Below are 14,123 nucleotides of genomic sequence, written 5' to 3'. Positions count from 1 at the left end.
TAACTCTTACCTCCCACCTCCCTTGCTAAACCCACCCACCCCACCCCTCTAACTCCCACTCCCACCTACCCTACCCCACTTCGAGTCGCGGATGAGTATAGGGTCAGAGTTTGAGAGTCGGGTTCTAAGTTGACGTCAAGGAGAAGAGTTTGATCTCGAGTCAAGGGTTAGGTATGGTTTTGGATCGAGGTCAGGTTAGGTCTTAGTTCGAGGTCGGATCTTAGTGAGGAGTTGGGTTCTGAGTAAGAGTTGGGGTCATATCAGATCCTGAGTTGGGGTCCCGAGGTAGAGCTGAGAGTTGGGTCCTAGGTCTAGATTTAGGTCTATTCTTTAGTTGGGATCAGGTCTTAGGTGGGGTCTCGAGTTAGGATTCGGGCCCCTTAATGGTGTCGGGGTCAAATCTCAAATCGGGGTTTGAATAGATTAGGTGAGGTTGAAAGAAAGTTTTCGAAAATATTTTTCTCACTTTAGGTAGGCAAGTCATTTTTTTAGAAATTAGGAGAAAATAGGTGTATTTGAAAATTATTTTTCTTAACGTATTTAAGTTAATCAAATGTAAGAAAATTAGAAAAAGATTTTATTCCATACCAAACACTCTTAGATAAAATTTTTTTATTGTTATACCCGATTTCAAATAACTCAATTAAAGATTCGGATCTATTAAACATTTAAAGTTTTTTTTTTTTTTTGTGGATTGGATCCAATAAACTCAATTCATATCTTACCTAATCCATTTTTTTAATCCATAAATATGTGGATTGCAATCCAATCCATTTAAGCTCGATTCATTTTTAATCTACTCTAATCCAATCCAAACCGCATTTGCCACCACTAATTCCACTTAATTCTTTTTTCACGACTACATATTTTTCCGACTAAATATGAGAATAGTTCATGATTTATTATGACTACTCGATATGGGGGTGAATTACTGTTTGACTATGAACAGAGAAAAATAAAATAGTTTTCTTTGTTGAAACTTAGAGAAAGAAGTTTGATTTTACATTATATGATCTCACTAGCTAGCTAATTATATAATTTCCTTAATTAAAAGTGGACAAGATAAAAGAAAAATTCAAAATTTTAAGTTAATGAATTTAGTATTCTTAAAGGATAACTCACTAGTTCTAGGTAAATTATCATATACAAGTGATTTCTTTTAATAGAAATACTGAATTTCAATTAAATTATTGAATTTTATCAAATCTATAATTAGAATTTTAACTCTATCTCGATACTGAGATAATGTATATTTCGTTAAAGGGATATACTAAGAAGTTTTAGGATTTCAAATCGTACTTTAGGTATATATCAAATGTGTAAAATGATTGTTGATAGTAAGGTTTTGATATTTCTTCTAAAACATTGTGCTTTCTAGACAAGTCAATGATTCCTGTCCATCCAACTTTTATGTGAATTTAAATATATCTATTTTTAAATTTGTTGTACATAAATAGCAAGTTGGAGGAACTATTGAAATAATAATTGAAAGTGTAATTTTCTTGCAGACGATGTCGTATCAAAACTTTGGATCTAGCCATTATTTTAATAAATATATTTGAACTTGTCAAATTTGTGAAAGTTATATATAACAGTAATGTATGATAGGAGCTAGTAGGACTACTCATGATGATAAATACATTTTGGGATTTCTTTTGTGTGGTTGAACAATCCAAACCACTCATCGTTTCGACGTACAATTCACCTAAGGTATTATGTGCACATCACCATCTTCAAAAATCAAAACAATTGTTAACCTAAAAACTTGATCGGGGAGCACTGACTCTCATAATATCGTATTTGTCACAATCCAAATTCATGACACGTATTGTTTGCTTTGGACCTAGGCCCACATGAATTTATCCGTCAAATTTGGCCACATCAAGCCTCAAATACCATGTGAACCCCAACTATGCCCCAAATAGTATTTTTCCTTACAGATGAGGCGCACTCATGTGTAGAGGTTTACTAGCCTAGAAGTCTGCTAGTCCGTTTGACTCATCCACATCAGCCCGCCCTGTGGCACAGTGTCACCTAACCATGTTTTAGTTGATGCATATTGCACAATATAATGTGTTTCCCATATATATATATATGAATATTGATGAATTTTATCCTCTTATAAAGAGTTAATGACCCAAAAACTAATATTTTAGAAGTAACTTGATTTCAAACATGTTATCAGATTGATCATACAATAACAATTTGTTTTTTTTAAAGACTTGATTAATTAATTTTCCCTTGAATCTTCAAATTCAAGATTGATTTCCTTTAAATGCAACAAGGACAAACAAACCAAACCAAACCAAGTGTAATCCGATAAGTGGGGTCTGGTGATGGTAATGTGTACGTAGTAGACCTTATCCCTACATTAAGGAGCAACATGATCAACAGTAAATGTAGCAGCAAACACAAACCAAAGCAAGTGTAATCCGACAAGTGGGGTTTGGTGAGGGTAGTGTGTACGTAGACCTTATTCCTACATTAAGGAGCAACGTGATCAACTGTAGACGTAGCAGCAAACACGTAACGCATTTACCTCCTTGCTTTTACAAAAAACTAGCACAACTTACATCTCTTATTTAGTAGATAATTCAACAATGCATAAAACTGAGATTCATGAGAAACTACAAGTTGTAGCAACTCCACAAAAACACTTTTAGGATGAACAAACGGTAAATATAGCAGAAGCTCTCGTTTCAACTCCTCACTTTACAAAAAAACTAGCACAACTTACATCGCTTATTAGATAATTTACGCTGTAAAAAGCCGAAGATTGAGGCAGCATCAGTACTTGTAGCAACTTCACATACTCCTTGAACCTTAAGGGGTGAAAAGGATGACCAAACTTTGAAATGCATGCCAGATTATGTACCATTCCTACTTAGAGAACTTCTCTCGATCATGTGGAGAGGAATAGTCGATATTTGGACCATGGGGAATGATTCCGAAAGGATTGATGCTAGGATGGCTCCTATAGTAATGCCTTTTGATGTGTTCCATGTTGACGGTACTGCTCATGCCGGGTATTTGGAAAATATCTTTGGTGTAATTAAACAGATTTGGATATTCACGAAGTAGCTTCTTATTGCACTTGAAGTAGACAGCATACACCTGTAATTATCAAACACAACTTCGATCAACACACGGATATGGAAGGAAAGGGATGAAAGCCCTACATCAGTTAATTTGCCCACAGTAAGTATTTCCCCCATGCTCACGCAATCATAAAATTTATATTCAGAGAGAAACTTCACAACGCGTATTCTGAATGTTCTTTTTAAACATATTTTAGAGAAGAGATCTGTTTTATTATGTTCTCTGTAAATTGATAAGTATTTGCTGAGTCTTACATGTATGTCGCAAATGACATGGGCTCATGTATCTACGAACAATCATTTTTCAATAATATCTACCCTATTGTTTTCATATCACCAGCATATGAATTTAATTGTATAGTCCAAAAAGCTCAAATATTTGAATTAACAAAAATGTTATTAGTAGTTGATATGATTTTATCATTATTTTGTTGTATTTATAATATAGAAATTGATAAGTTGTATATGTTTCTAATCTTAGATTTAGCTCTCTTTTATGCATATGTATGTTTTACATCAATTTCATGATTTTCTTGTCTTTAATATACTTCACTAAGTTTAGATCTCGGATCCTCTTCTATCTTACTTGACGAGCCTATGCACTTTCTTATCTCTTCCTCTATCTAATTCCTAAATTCTAAATCCTAAACACGCATCTATCAGTTCCAATCCTAAATCCTTTCTGATCGGTTATTTCTTATTTAGACTCTAGCTAAATGTATTTTTGGATCAATTTCCAAAGTCCATTTTTAAGCCACCTGGCAAGGAGCTATTTCAGCATTAATTACACCCACGGAAATGAAATATCTCTTCACGTTTTTCCCACTTTCACACCTGAAATTTTTTCCTTTATTATCTCCCAAATGCCTCGAGGTTTCTCCAAGCATTTATCAATGAAAAGTAATTTCATACTTTGAGTTTTTTTTTCCTTTAAGTTTATTTAATTTGTAATTCAATAGCTTTCTTGATTTTTAGTTTTCGCTAACATGGAGAGAGCTAATTATCAAGACAATATCCATAATTATATTTTACCTATAACCATTGGATGATCTTGTGAATATGTTAGCTCTTAAGGGTCTAATATTCATTCTAATGTAACTCATCAGGAAGTAACTAAAACATAAAAATAAAGCTAGTCTCATTGTCTCAGCACCATTTTGTAAAACTTGTCTTTCACTTTGTTAGATATTTTCCAATCATACAACACTCTAGTATCAATTTCTATTTCAATCTCCCTATAGCATGCTATTCTTTTGAAAGCCGAGCCTAGATCTCTGAATTCTCAGCATATAGACACAACAATTCTGTCTAATTTCACTTCACTTTCATCATTATTATAGAGCCTATGCTTGAAGTGTATATGTTCTCGCTTACTGCTCGGTACTACTAAGTTCCACCTTCTAATTGACCAGTAGCAAGTATTGTCAATTTAACACTATGTACAGATGTAATTTTCTCACTATGCAGGGGATGACTTCCACACTAACAAACTTGGAAGTTGCAGTAGAAAGGAGGAATCCAAAGCTTTAGCATTCACAGTCCATGAGCAAAAATTCAGAGGACTAATATATTGCAATCTTTTATTCTGTGTTTCCTTGTTGGTGGAAAGAATTGTTCTATTGAAGATCAATAATTACATTACAGCTACTAATTCTTTTCTTGATGTACGAATCACCCTTCCACTAACTAGGTAATTAAAGTAGTGACGGAGTCATCTTTGTAAATCTTGGGTACTCTCTCAGTGAATGAAAGACACAATTCTTAGGAGATGGGAGGTACATTTTCAGACAAAAGGGCGATGCTATTTGAAGGCCTGTTTTCGAACACCTAGCGTGACTACTTGACAAACATCTTGCTACTCTTTCACAGATTATAAGTTGCAGTGATGAGAAGATTAACTGGTTTTAGTGATCAACTATCAATGCACTTCACGGAGGGTAAGTACTGAAGTATCACACCATAAGGAAAGACTGCCACATCAATAAATTTTGAAGTTGTAGGAAAAGAAGTATATGAAGCTTTAACATTTTCAGACAACTCAAGGTTATATTTGGAATGATTATTTCTCCATCTTTCTGTAGTGTTGCTGTCTCTTCTAACATATCGGATTACGCTACATAGCTCAAGCCAATTGATCACCAATGACAATGTAGTGATAATACCAGACACAAATCAATATGCATACAAGCTATCTCTTTCCTAAATATCCCCTCAGAATTTTCCCTTTTGGTATATTTGTTGTTTTTTAATTCCAAAGAGTACCTGCTATCTCCCACCATAGGTACCGAGTAAACTCTGTCCACCAAAGCCCAGACAAATAAGAAGAAATCACCAAGCAGTTTTGCCCCCTCAGTGATTTGAACTTATGACCTTATGATTTTCAACCCACTACATTCAACCCACACCCTTGGGTGCCTACTTTGATAATATTTCTAAGATAATAATTTAGTTTTGACCTTAAGGGAACATTCACTAACCTCATCAAACCTAATCAGGGTGACAAACAAGCGAATATCTGCTTCAGTCACTTGATCTCCACATATGTATCTCTGCTTGCTCAGTATCTCCTCACATTTGTCCAAAGCTTTGTATACTTTTTGCACAGCCTGCAAGGACAAAAAGGTAATCACTTTTCCTCAGAAAGAACTGATTGAAGTTCTATAAGGTTTAAGATGTTTAGCAAACGGCTTCGAGTTCTGTAGTCTATTTCTGATTACCTCATCATAAGGCTCTTGCTTCTTTGCAAAACCACATTGATACACTCCGTTGTTTATTCCATCATATATCCAGTCATTTGCTTCATTGATTTGGGATTGCAAATGAGGAGGATAAAGGTCCAAAGCTGCATTCTCAGCTATATCATTAAATTCACTATTAAACATGCGTATTATTTCTGCACTCTCGTTGTTCACGATTGTCTTCAGTTTCTTATCCCAAAGAACCTAATAGAAAAACCAGACCATCAATCAATAAAAATATGAACAGACCAAGCAAATAAATGTTATTAAAGATTCTATTTATTGATAAACAATACCGGAACAGTGTATTTCCCAGAATAGTTTGTACTTGCAAGCTCATACAGCTCCCGTATGCTTTTGGCTCCATTAAGAGGATCAAGATCAGCTCCTGCTTCCTCGGTGCTTGATGAAGCAAAAACCCATCCCATGTGCTCATCGCTGTCCTTCGTCCTCTCCCAAATAGGTTTAACAGACTGCAAGCCAACACAAAAGAAACAGATTGTTAGGAGTCCAAACTTGAGTCCAAGATACAAGTAGTTCATTCAACTGCTTACTGTGAAATCAATGGCTTGATCAAGGCCTTTAATCTTCAAGTAAGCCAGGCACCTTGATGCCCATGGGCAAGCATATGATATGTAGAGGTGGTACCTCCCAGATTCGACTGGAAAAACTGAGCCGGGTTCCCTTGAGACTATATTACGGAAGGTTGAAGAAGTTCTCTCAAAAGCACCCGTTGCTGACATCTCATCCAGAGCGGAACGAGCCATTCGTATACTTTGCTGGAAACAACCAGTAAGTGCAGAAAGTTAGTATAACCTTTCATCCTCTTTTACCAGAAGCCTAAATGAACATGATACCGCATCTAAAGAAGATGACATTTTCTCAACAAAATATTCAGATAAAATGTAAATGACGCAGTCAATATATCCAATTGAATAACACTAACATATGCTCCATGTTCCTGTTTGTACAGAGAAATATACCTACTCTGCAGAAAATAGACAATACAGTCTCCGCTTCGGTACATTAGTTACAGCATTGCTTGTTGTATTTATCTTTTCCGTTTAGTGAAATTCCTTCTCATTCTTGCACAGACACAATTCATAGTTCATCACATGAACTTACAATCTCGCAAAACACTATAAATTCAGAATCCCAATCCCCTTTCTTATCCTTTTCTCTTTATGAGACCCTGCTCAAATTGCTGAAAAGGGGCACCAAGAAATTCGAATTGATTTCTCAAATGGTCACTCAACTAATAATTGTTCACTTTCTTAGATAATAACTATAATTATTAGTAATTGAGTGACCATCTTAGCAATCAACCTAAGAAACTCAAAAACAGTAAACCCTTTCAGACTCTTAACAAAATAAACAATCAGCTAAAGCTCTGAACCAAAATCATACGGGAAATCTTAGTAGCTCAGTTGATTGACTACCTAAACTTCCTCCTCGAGAGTTCGACTCCCCCATTTCCCCTTCCCCTAGACACATTCTTTTTTTCAAAGTACCACAATCACAAGTTATACAAAAGAACATAAAAATCCATTCTTTTTTCCATTTTCTTGATCACCATACAAACATATCTTAGACTAGTAAACCACAAACTCAAGAATTCCTTTAAGATCATAAATTAGCCATCTTGTATAAAAAGTTTCAAAAATCACAAAACCCTCAAACACAGAGAAGAAAAGCAGAAACACCCACTTCCCCCATAACTCCAATCAACATATAGAAGTGCATATAAACACATCTACCCCATATGGTGTACCTGGAAAAATGATTAAGAACTGAAATTAAAGTTGTTTACCTTGAAAGAAGGCTGTTGAAATACACAAGTGTGCCTCAGTGTTTGTAGTTGGATTGTTCTGTTTACAAAAGGAAAATTCATACTTATATATAGATGAAAAATGATCAAATAAAAATTGCAAAGTGGTACCTGTTAGTCTATTTTATTGCTAATTATTGTTGATACTATGAATCTTGAAAACTGGCACCTTTAGTCATGATCTTGTCCCTATACATTCATAGAGAGTAAGTGGGAAAATTTTATGTTGTTTTGTCCTTTTTCTCTTGGTTGGTGACATAAGTTCTAGTACTTCCATTTATTTTATCAGATACTTTTTGTTTTTTAAGAATCAAATAATTAAATTTTGATCGAACATTTAAGTATGTATTTTTTTAATTTTTGAAATGAAATTTATATTTATTTTAATTTTGATCGAACATTTAAGTATGTATTTTTTTAATTTTTTGAAATGAAATTTATATATTTGTAAACTAAGTGAAGAGTATTATAAGTCACAATAATTGATAATTCAAAATGTTAAAAGAATCTATGAAAAAATTATGATTAAAATTTACTTATTTGAATCTCGAAATACGAAAAGTGTTACATAATAATAGATTGTGGATCAAAATTTAAAATATCATCTATAAATATATGCTTGGTCATAAAATTTTGAGCACATTTTAAAAATTTGTCTTAAAAAATTTTCAACTTGATTTCTCATTTAGTGTGTATGAAAATCTGATTAAATTTGAATTTGTGTCAAAAAATCTCACGTCGATCATAAAATGTTTTGTAATAAATATGACTTCCTATTTTAGGGCTCAAATCTATAATCTCTCGTGAAGGGTATTATTTTGAGAAGTAATTTAATCATCTTTGACTAATTTTGAAGAATGAGTAGACTTGACTAGAAGGTTTTATTAGGAGTATTTTTAGTAAAAGATAATTGATTTCTTAGCAAACTTGAAATCATAAATAAATTTCTTTGTTATTGAGTTGGTCAAATTTGATGGCAAATTTAGTTGGTGATAAATAAATAAATAATGATGTGTGGCAAATGTATGATGACATAATGGAATTATGTATTAAGTCAGACAAAAGTTATAAAATACCAAAGTTCTAATTTTGCTTTATTTGACACTTATTACATCATTAGTGACCACATGCTTTGTTTGATTACCATTATCATCTCATTATGTCCTAAAAATATTTTGATAGCTTCCACATGACGCCTTAGTTATTTCGATCCTAACAATATTCGCCAGAGTAAAGGTCAAAGATCAAGCCTCCTCACGTCGAAAAAGTGAGACATGATGTTCTTAACAGTACCAAAAAGGAAGAATGAAATGAATAAAGATAAAAACGAATACAGCAACATTCATAAGGCAATGTAATGATACCTTTTATATACACTTCAAGTACCCTTGGCTAACAATTTTCCCAGTATAACGATTGAGAGGCTCAACTAGTTTTGATTTTTTCATTTACTACATACAATTGATGGTCACCAGTCTTGGTAAAAATGCTTGTTCACAAACTCGGTGAGAGACGGAGAAAGAACTTATGGTTGGAATGTGGAAATCCTTGGTAATGTCCAATCTCAAGAATCTGCAATGACAACACCAGAGGACTTTCTCTAACCATGATCTTGCGGAAGAGGTTTATACATCAAAATTTAAATGAACGAGAAACCAAAACCACAATCTGTACAAGCAGCTAAACAGTCCTGGATCTCCTTCCATTACATATGGCTTGACAGCTCCATAGTGAGCTAGCCAACATCTTCGTACGTTAGGGAAAAACTAAGGTGATTGCTGTTTACTGTCAAATAACTGCTCCCTATCAATCTCTCCCGCAGTATAATAGCTTTTTGACAACTTTTGTCCACATCTCTCAATCTTGTCTGAACAATGATTGTGAACATCAAAGGAAAAGAAAGATACCTGATTTTCCTACTTGTGAACATTTCTGTAATTGTCAACTTCCTTTTAATATCAGGGGAGGTTTATAAGAGGTTCTCTTTCAAGCACGTCATTGCTGTAAAGAATTCCATTCAAGAACTTGCCATGGAAAAGAATCTTCCTCAGCTTGGCCATCTGCCTCAACACAAGATCTACATGATAAAAAAAAATAGACAAGACAAATTAGATTAGGACTGTTGTAGCTGGGTTTCATTTCTTTAAGCACGTTCCAGTTGGGCCAAAATTGCAGCAGCATGGTATGTCCCACTTCTCTACATTTTATTGTTTACTATACAAGTTGGAGTATTCAGTATTAAGACTAACTTATTTTTTATCAACTGATTTTACTTCTTCATTTCTCTTCAAATTGACCTAAAAATTCAGCAGACACTAGGCAAAGGTGAAACAGAATGGTAAACTTCCCGGCACCAACACTCTAAATGAAAAACCGAGTGTAAGCTTGGCGAAGATAGTTCCACACATTGCTTTCAGATCTGATCCAGTGTTTTCACATCTTATCATACTGCTCACATTATCTTGGTGTTTTCGGTTTTTCCAAGGAACTGTTTTAGTATGTAGCTGTAAATATTCAGCACCATCTTAGTGCTTCCCTCATTTTAATGAAATGTTACTACTGATAAGAGAAAAACATAGTTTAACCTAACTAACTATGAATTTTTCTTGAAAAAAACAAAAACACGATTTCAGGAACATCAAATCGACTTGAGGGAAACAACACCAATATCCAACAGTGTACACTGCAGAAAGAGGGTCCTCTACAATCTACATTAGAATAACAAAATTATTAACATGACAATGCATAAGAAGGAAGAGTAGAGGTCAACATACCACAGGCAGCTAGTTTCCACATAGTCCAACAATATAGACTTCTGAGAAAGCTACGCACTTCAGTTCAAATCAGTAAATGTGAGGGGACAGCTTTAATGCTCAATCTGCAAATATCAGAATGGCTGAGTTACATGTACTGAAGATAAAAAAATTAAAGTGTTTAAAATGCCAAAGTAAAAGTGAAGATAGGAAAGGTTAAATCCCAATGTCATATTAAAAAGGTGAAAATGTTTTCTCCTGTATTTCTTTTCATAAAGCATGCTCAATTAGAGTGAACACAGAACAGCACAAACTTGCATCCTTTCTAAATCAGTTAGTCCCAAATTACTTGACATCATTCTGTCAATGACTCAAACACCAAATCTCCACAAAGTCAAGCTGATATAGACTAATATCCCTCTGTCCTGAATGAATAATGTGACATGAAATAGGAGAGTCAACCGCCCAATATTCAAGTTGAATTTTTTATTTTTACGAACTAAAGATAGCATATGGAAAACCTAAATGAACTATAAGTTTATATAGCTATAAAATCACACTCATTTAGATAATAGAAGAAATGATATTGTATAAAGAAATAACAAACTACTTTTACTATATTAGTTCGAATTTTCATTTGACATTTTCCCAGAAAACTACATGTTTATACAGGTAACTCTAATCATTAGTACATATATCACGCAATTGAAAAATAACAATATGTTAAAAAAATCTATTTCTCCAAAACATAGTGACAATGAAGTTAAATTTATCAAATTGGACGGTAGATGAGTAGAGCATAATTTTAGTTTTCTTTTAAGATTCCATTGGGAAGATGATCCCACTAAGTAGTGTTCTGAAATCCCCATAAGAAACAAAAACATTTGAAGCTTTATCAACAATTAGCAAAAGAAACCTACCAGTATCTTTTCTATCACAATAGCTTAGGAGAATAATTATTCAAGAAACGCCCAATTTAAAAGATTGAAATGGTAACTAAAAGAATCAAGGAACTAAAATAATACCACATGATGGATGGTGGAAGGATCTTTTCATTATAGGCTTTTCTAAATTCTTGCTGTTGTGTTGACTAAATCTAATCTGATATGGATTAGTGCAGAAAATTGAATCCTCATTTATGGGAATTACAGAGAGATTCTAACCTTAAAGAGGATAAAGCAATCATTTTAACTTGCTACTTGCACACCTGCCAAATAGCCTTTTGGTTTGTTGTTCAGTAAATCACAAGGTCACTCTACCGTAGATTCTCCTGGGTAAGTGAAAATCAAAATTAATATGCTGAATGTAAACAAAACCAATTCAAAATAAAAAGTTTTAGCATGAAAAAGGGCCAAAATAATTGCAATACCAACGCAAAGAGTGCACGTAAGTTGGCACCCGCATAAAGCAAGGCAGCCCAAGAATATGGACAGCAAAACAAGTGAAATAAAAGCATACGGGTCTTACCAAAATCTTTTGTTATCCTCTCATTCATACTGGAGACAAGGTCATATTTATTGCTTTCATAGCACGCCGACATAAACGCTGCAAGAGTTACTCGATCCACACTCTGCTGTTTGTCTAGCAGTTTATGGAAAAACAGAGCAGCTACATTCACTTTCTTTTCACTGCAAAGCTTCCTGACTAAGGTAGATACAGTTCGAACCCAAAGTTTTTTTTCTAATTTATCTAAGAGGCCCATTGTGATGGTTGGTTCATTGTTCTTGCAATACTCATAAGCTACAGTCAGCCGTGTAACTTCACATGGGGGAATCCCTTTATCAACCATTGAATTGTAAAGATCTCTAGCCTCATCCAACTTTGACTCCTTACAAAGCCCACTAATCAAAGCACCATAAGTGAGGCTATCAGGTGCACAACCATATTCTCCCATCCTCTGGAAGTACTTCTTGGCCATGGCCACATTTTTATCTCTACAATATCCACATATCATGGAAGTACAAGTCTCTTTGGTAGGTATCAAACCTAAAATTACAGCATCATCAAAGAGCTTTTCACTGTCTTTCATTTTCTTTTGCCTACACAAGGCAGCAATTAATGTGGTGTATGTATGCATATCAGGGCCAATACCAGCTTTAACCATCTTACTGAAAAGAGCAAAAGCTTGTCCATTATCTCCTAGTTTGCAGCTCTGAGACATTAGAATGGTGTAAGTCACTAAATCTGGCGAAATTCCAATTTGCATACCTTTCTTCAGCATCTGATAAGCCTCCTGAACCCTTCCCTTTTTACACAGGCCATCAATGACCGCGTTATACGTAAAAGTGCTTGGCGCCAAGCCTTTTTCATCCATCACACGCAATAATTTATAAGCAACATCAAAGTTTCCAACTTTACAGTACCCATCAATGAGAGCAGTATAGGTGTTGGCATTAGGGACCAACTCTTGTTCTTGCATTCTGCTCAGAAGCATCTCTGCACGATTCAATTTTTCCTGTTTGCAGTATCCAGCTATCATGGCTGTATATGTATGCACATTAGGCTTGTAATTGTCACTCTTCACAAGTTTTAGGAATAGTCTAAAAGCCTTATCCATCCAGCCTTTCTTACAAAGACCATCAATCAATGCAGTATGAGTGAAAACATTTGGTTTCAAACCTTTTCTAACCATTTCCTCTAACAACTCGAATGCATGCTTAATAATGCCTTTCTTACACAATCCATTTATCAAACACGTATAATTGATAACATTTGGAGCCAACCCCAATTCAATCAGTTTATTAAAAATACTCAACACTCTATTAATAGACCCCTTTTCACAGAAAACACTCAATATTAAAGTGCAAGTCGCATTATCAACAAGAAACCCCCTTTCGAGCATTGCACTCAGCCACCTATCAGCCTCTACAACTCTTCCGGTTCTACAATAAGCAACAACCATAGACTCGAAACAAAATGAATCAGGACAGACCCCTCTGTCACACATTTCACCAAACACCTTCTCTGCCATCTCAACATGTCCCATCTCAGTAACAACACTAACAACAGAATTCAAACTCCCAGCATTCAAAACCAAACCTTGATTTTGCATCTCAAAAACCATATCTACAGCCTCCTTTAACATACCAACTTCACAAAAATTCCTCAACATACAATGCATCACTTCATGGGTTCTCTCAAAGTTGCCATTTTTAATCAAATAAATAGCTAAAACAATATAAAGCCTCATAAAATGCCTGAATTTCACATACCCAATTGCCCAATAAAAGAAACTCAATGCCAGCATGGACCCTCCCTCATCTGCAAGAGAAGCAACAACAGTTATAGCCTGTTCTTGAGTCAAACACTCAGAATCTATCGGCAATTTCAACTTGGGGTGTCTAGATTTGAAATGGGTATTTTCTTGAACTTTACAGTATGATTCAGATACTAAAGAACAGACCCTTCTGACAACTGAATCAAAATCAGAAGACAGTGGGTTTGTTGTAAAAGAATGAAATTGGGTATAGCGCCAAAAGGGGTTGCTATTAAAGTTGAAGAACTGGTGAGGATAGGAGAAAAGGAGGCCATTGAGGAGTGTAGTAGAAGCTGTAAAATGCTGAAGTCTGTAGAGACGATGAAATGCAAAGGAAATCATGAAAAATGCTTTGCTTTGAGAGATTGTTGGAATAATAGATTCAAATTTCAATAGCTCAAATTAGATGCTGCAAGGTTCAGTTCGCGCTGAGCATGCGCCCAAAATAGA

General features: G+C 34.7%; 2 protein-coding genes across 6 annotated transcripts; both read right to left on the bottom strand.

The window, feature by feature from the left end:
* Positions 1-2,521: 2,521 nt before the first annotated feature.
* On the bottom strand, positions 2,522-7,906 carry LOC107008843 (glutathionyl-hydroquinone reductase YqjG-like). Of its 2 annotated transcripts, none has more exons than XM_015208037.2 (7): positions 7,776-7,906; positions 7,647-7,704; positions 6,391-6,615; positions 6,133-6,309; positions 5,816-6,040; positions 5,576-5,704; positions 2,522-3,114 (listed from the first exon to the last, which is right to left on the bottom strand). In XM_015208037.2, exons 3-7 carry the CDS (start codon positions 6,601-6,603, stop codon positions 2,881-2,883), a joined length of 978 nt encoding a protein of 325 aa, XP_015063523.1. In that variant the 5' UTR covers positions 6,604-6,615; positions 7,647-7,704; positions 7,776-7,906; the 3' UTR covers positions 2,522-2,880. The 2 variants fall into 2 exon arrangements, with proteins under 2 accessions (XP_015063523.1, XP_015063522.1); XM_015208036.2 differs by having other exon boundaries at positions 7,647-7,728; positions 7,776-7,888.
* Positions 7,907-8,954: 1,048 nt separating this feature from the next.
* Positions 8,955-14,123, bottom strand: LOC107009151 (pentatricopeptide repeat-containing protein At4g19890). 4 transcript variants are annotated; one of them, XM_015208426.2, is made up of 5 exons: positions 11,885-14,123; positions 11,581-11,687; positions 10,439-10,542; positions 9,572-9,741; positions 8,955-9,236 (listed from the first exon to the last, which is right to left on the bottom strand). In XM_015208426.2, the coding sequence occupies exons 1-2, from the start codon at positions 14,013-14,015 to the stop codon at positions 11,668-11,670; spliced, it is 2,151 nt and encodes a 716-aa protein (XP_015063912.1). In that variant the 5' UTR covers positions 14,016-14,123; the 3' UTR covers positions 8,955-9,236; positions 9,572-9,741; positions 10,439-10,542; positions 11,581-11,667. The 4 variants fall into 4 exon arrangements, with proteins under 4 accessions (XP_015063912.1, XP_015063911.1, XP_027769935.1 ...); XM_015208425.2 differs by having other exon boundaries at positions 8,955-9,741; XM_027914134.1 differs by having other exon boundaries at positions 8,955-9,741; positions 11,625-11,687.

Source organism: Solanum pennellii, chromosome 2 (assembly GCF_001406875.1).
Source record: "Solanum pennellii chromosome 2, SPENNV200".
In the NCBI taxonomy this organism is placed as follows: Eukaryota; Viridiplantae; Streptophyta; class Magnoliopsida; order Solanales; family Solanaceae; genus Solanum; species Solanum pennellii.
The sequence above is the reverse complement of the archived record's forward strand: the minus strand, read 5'-3'. Positions and strand labels throughout refer to the sequence as shown.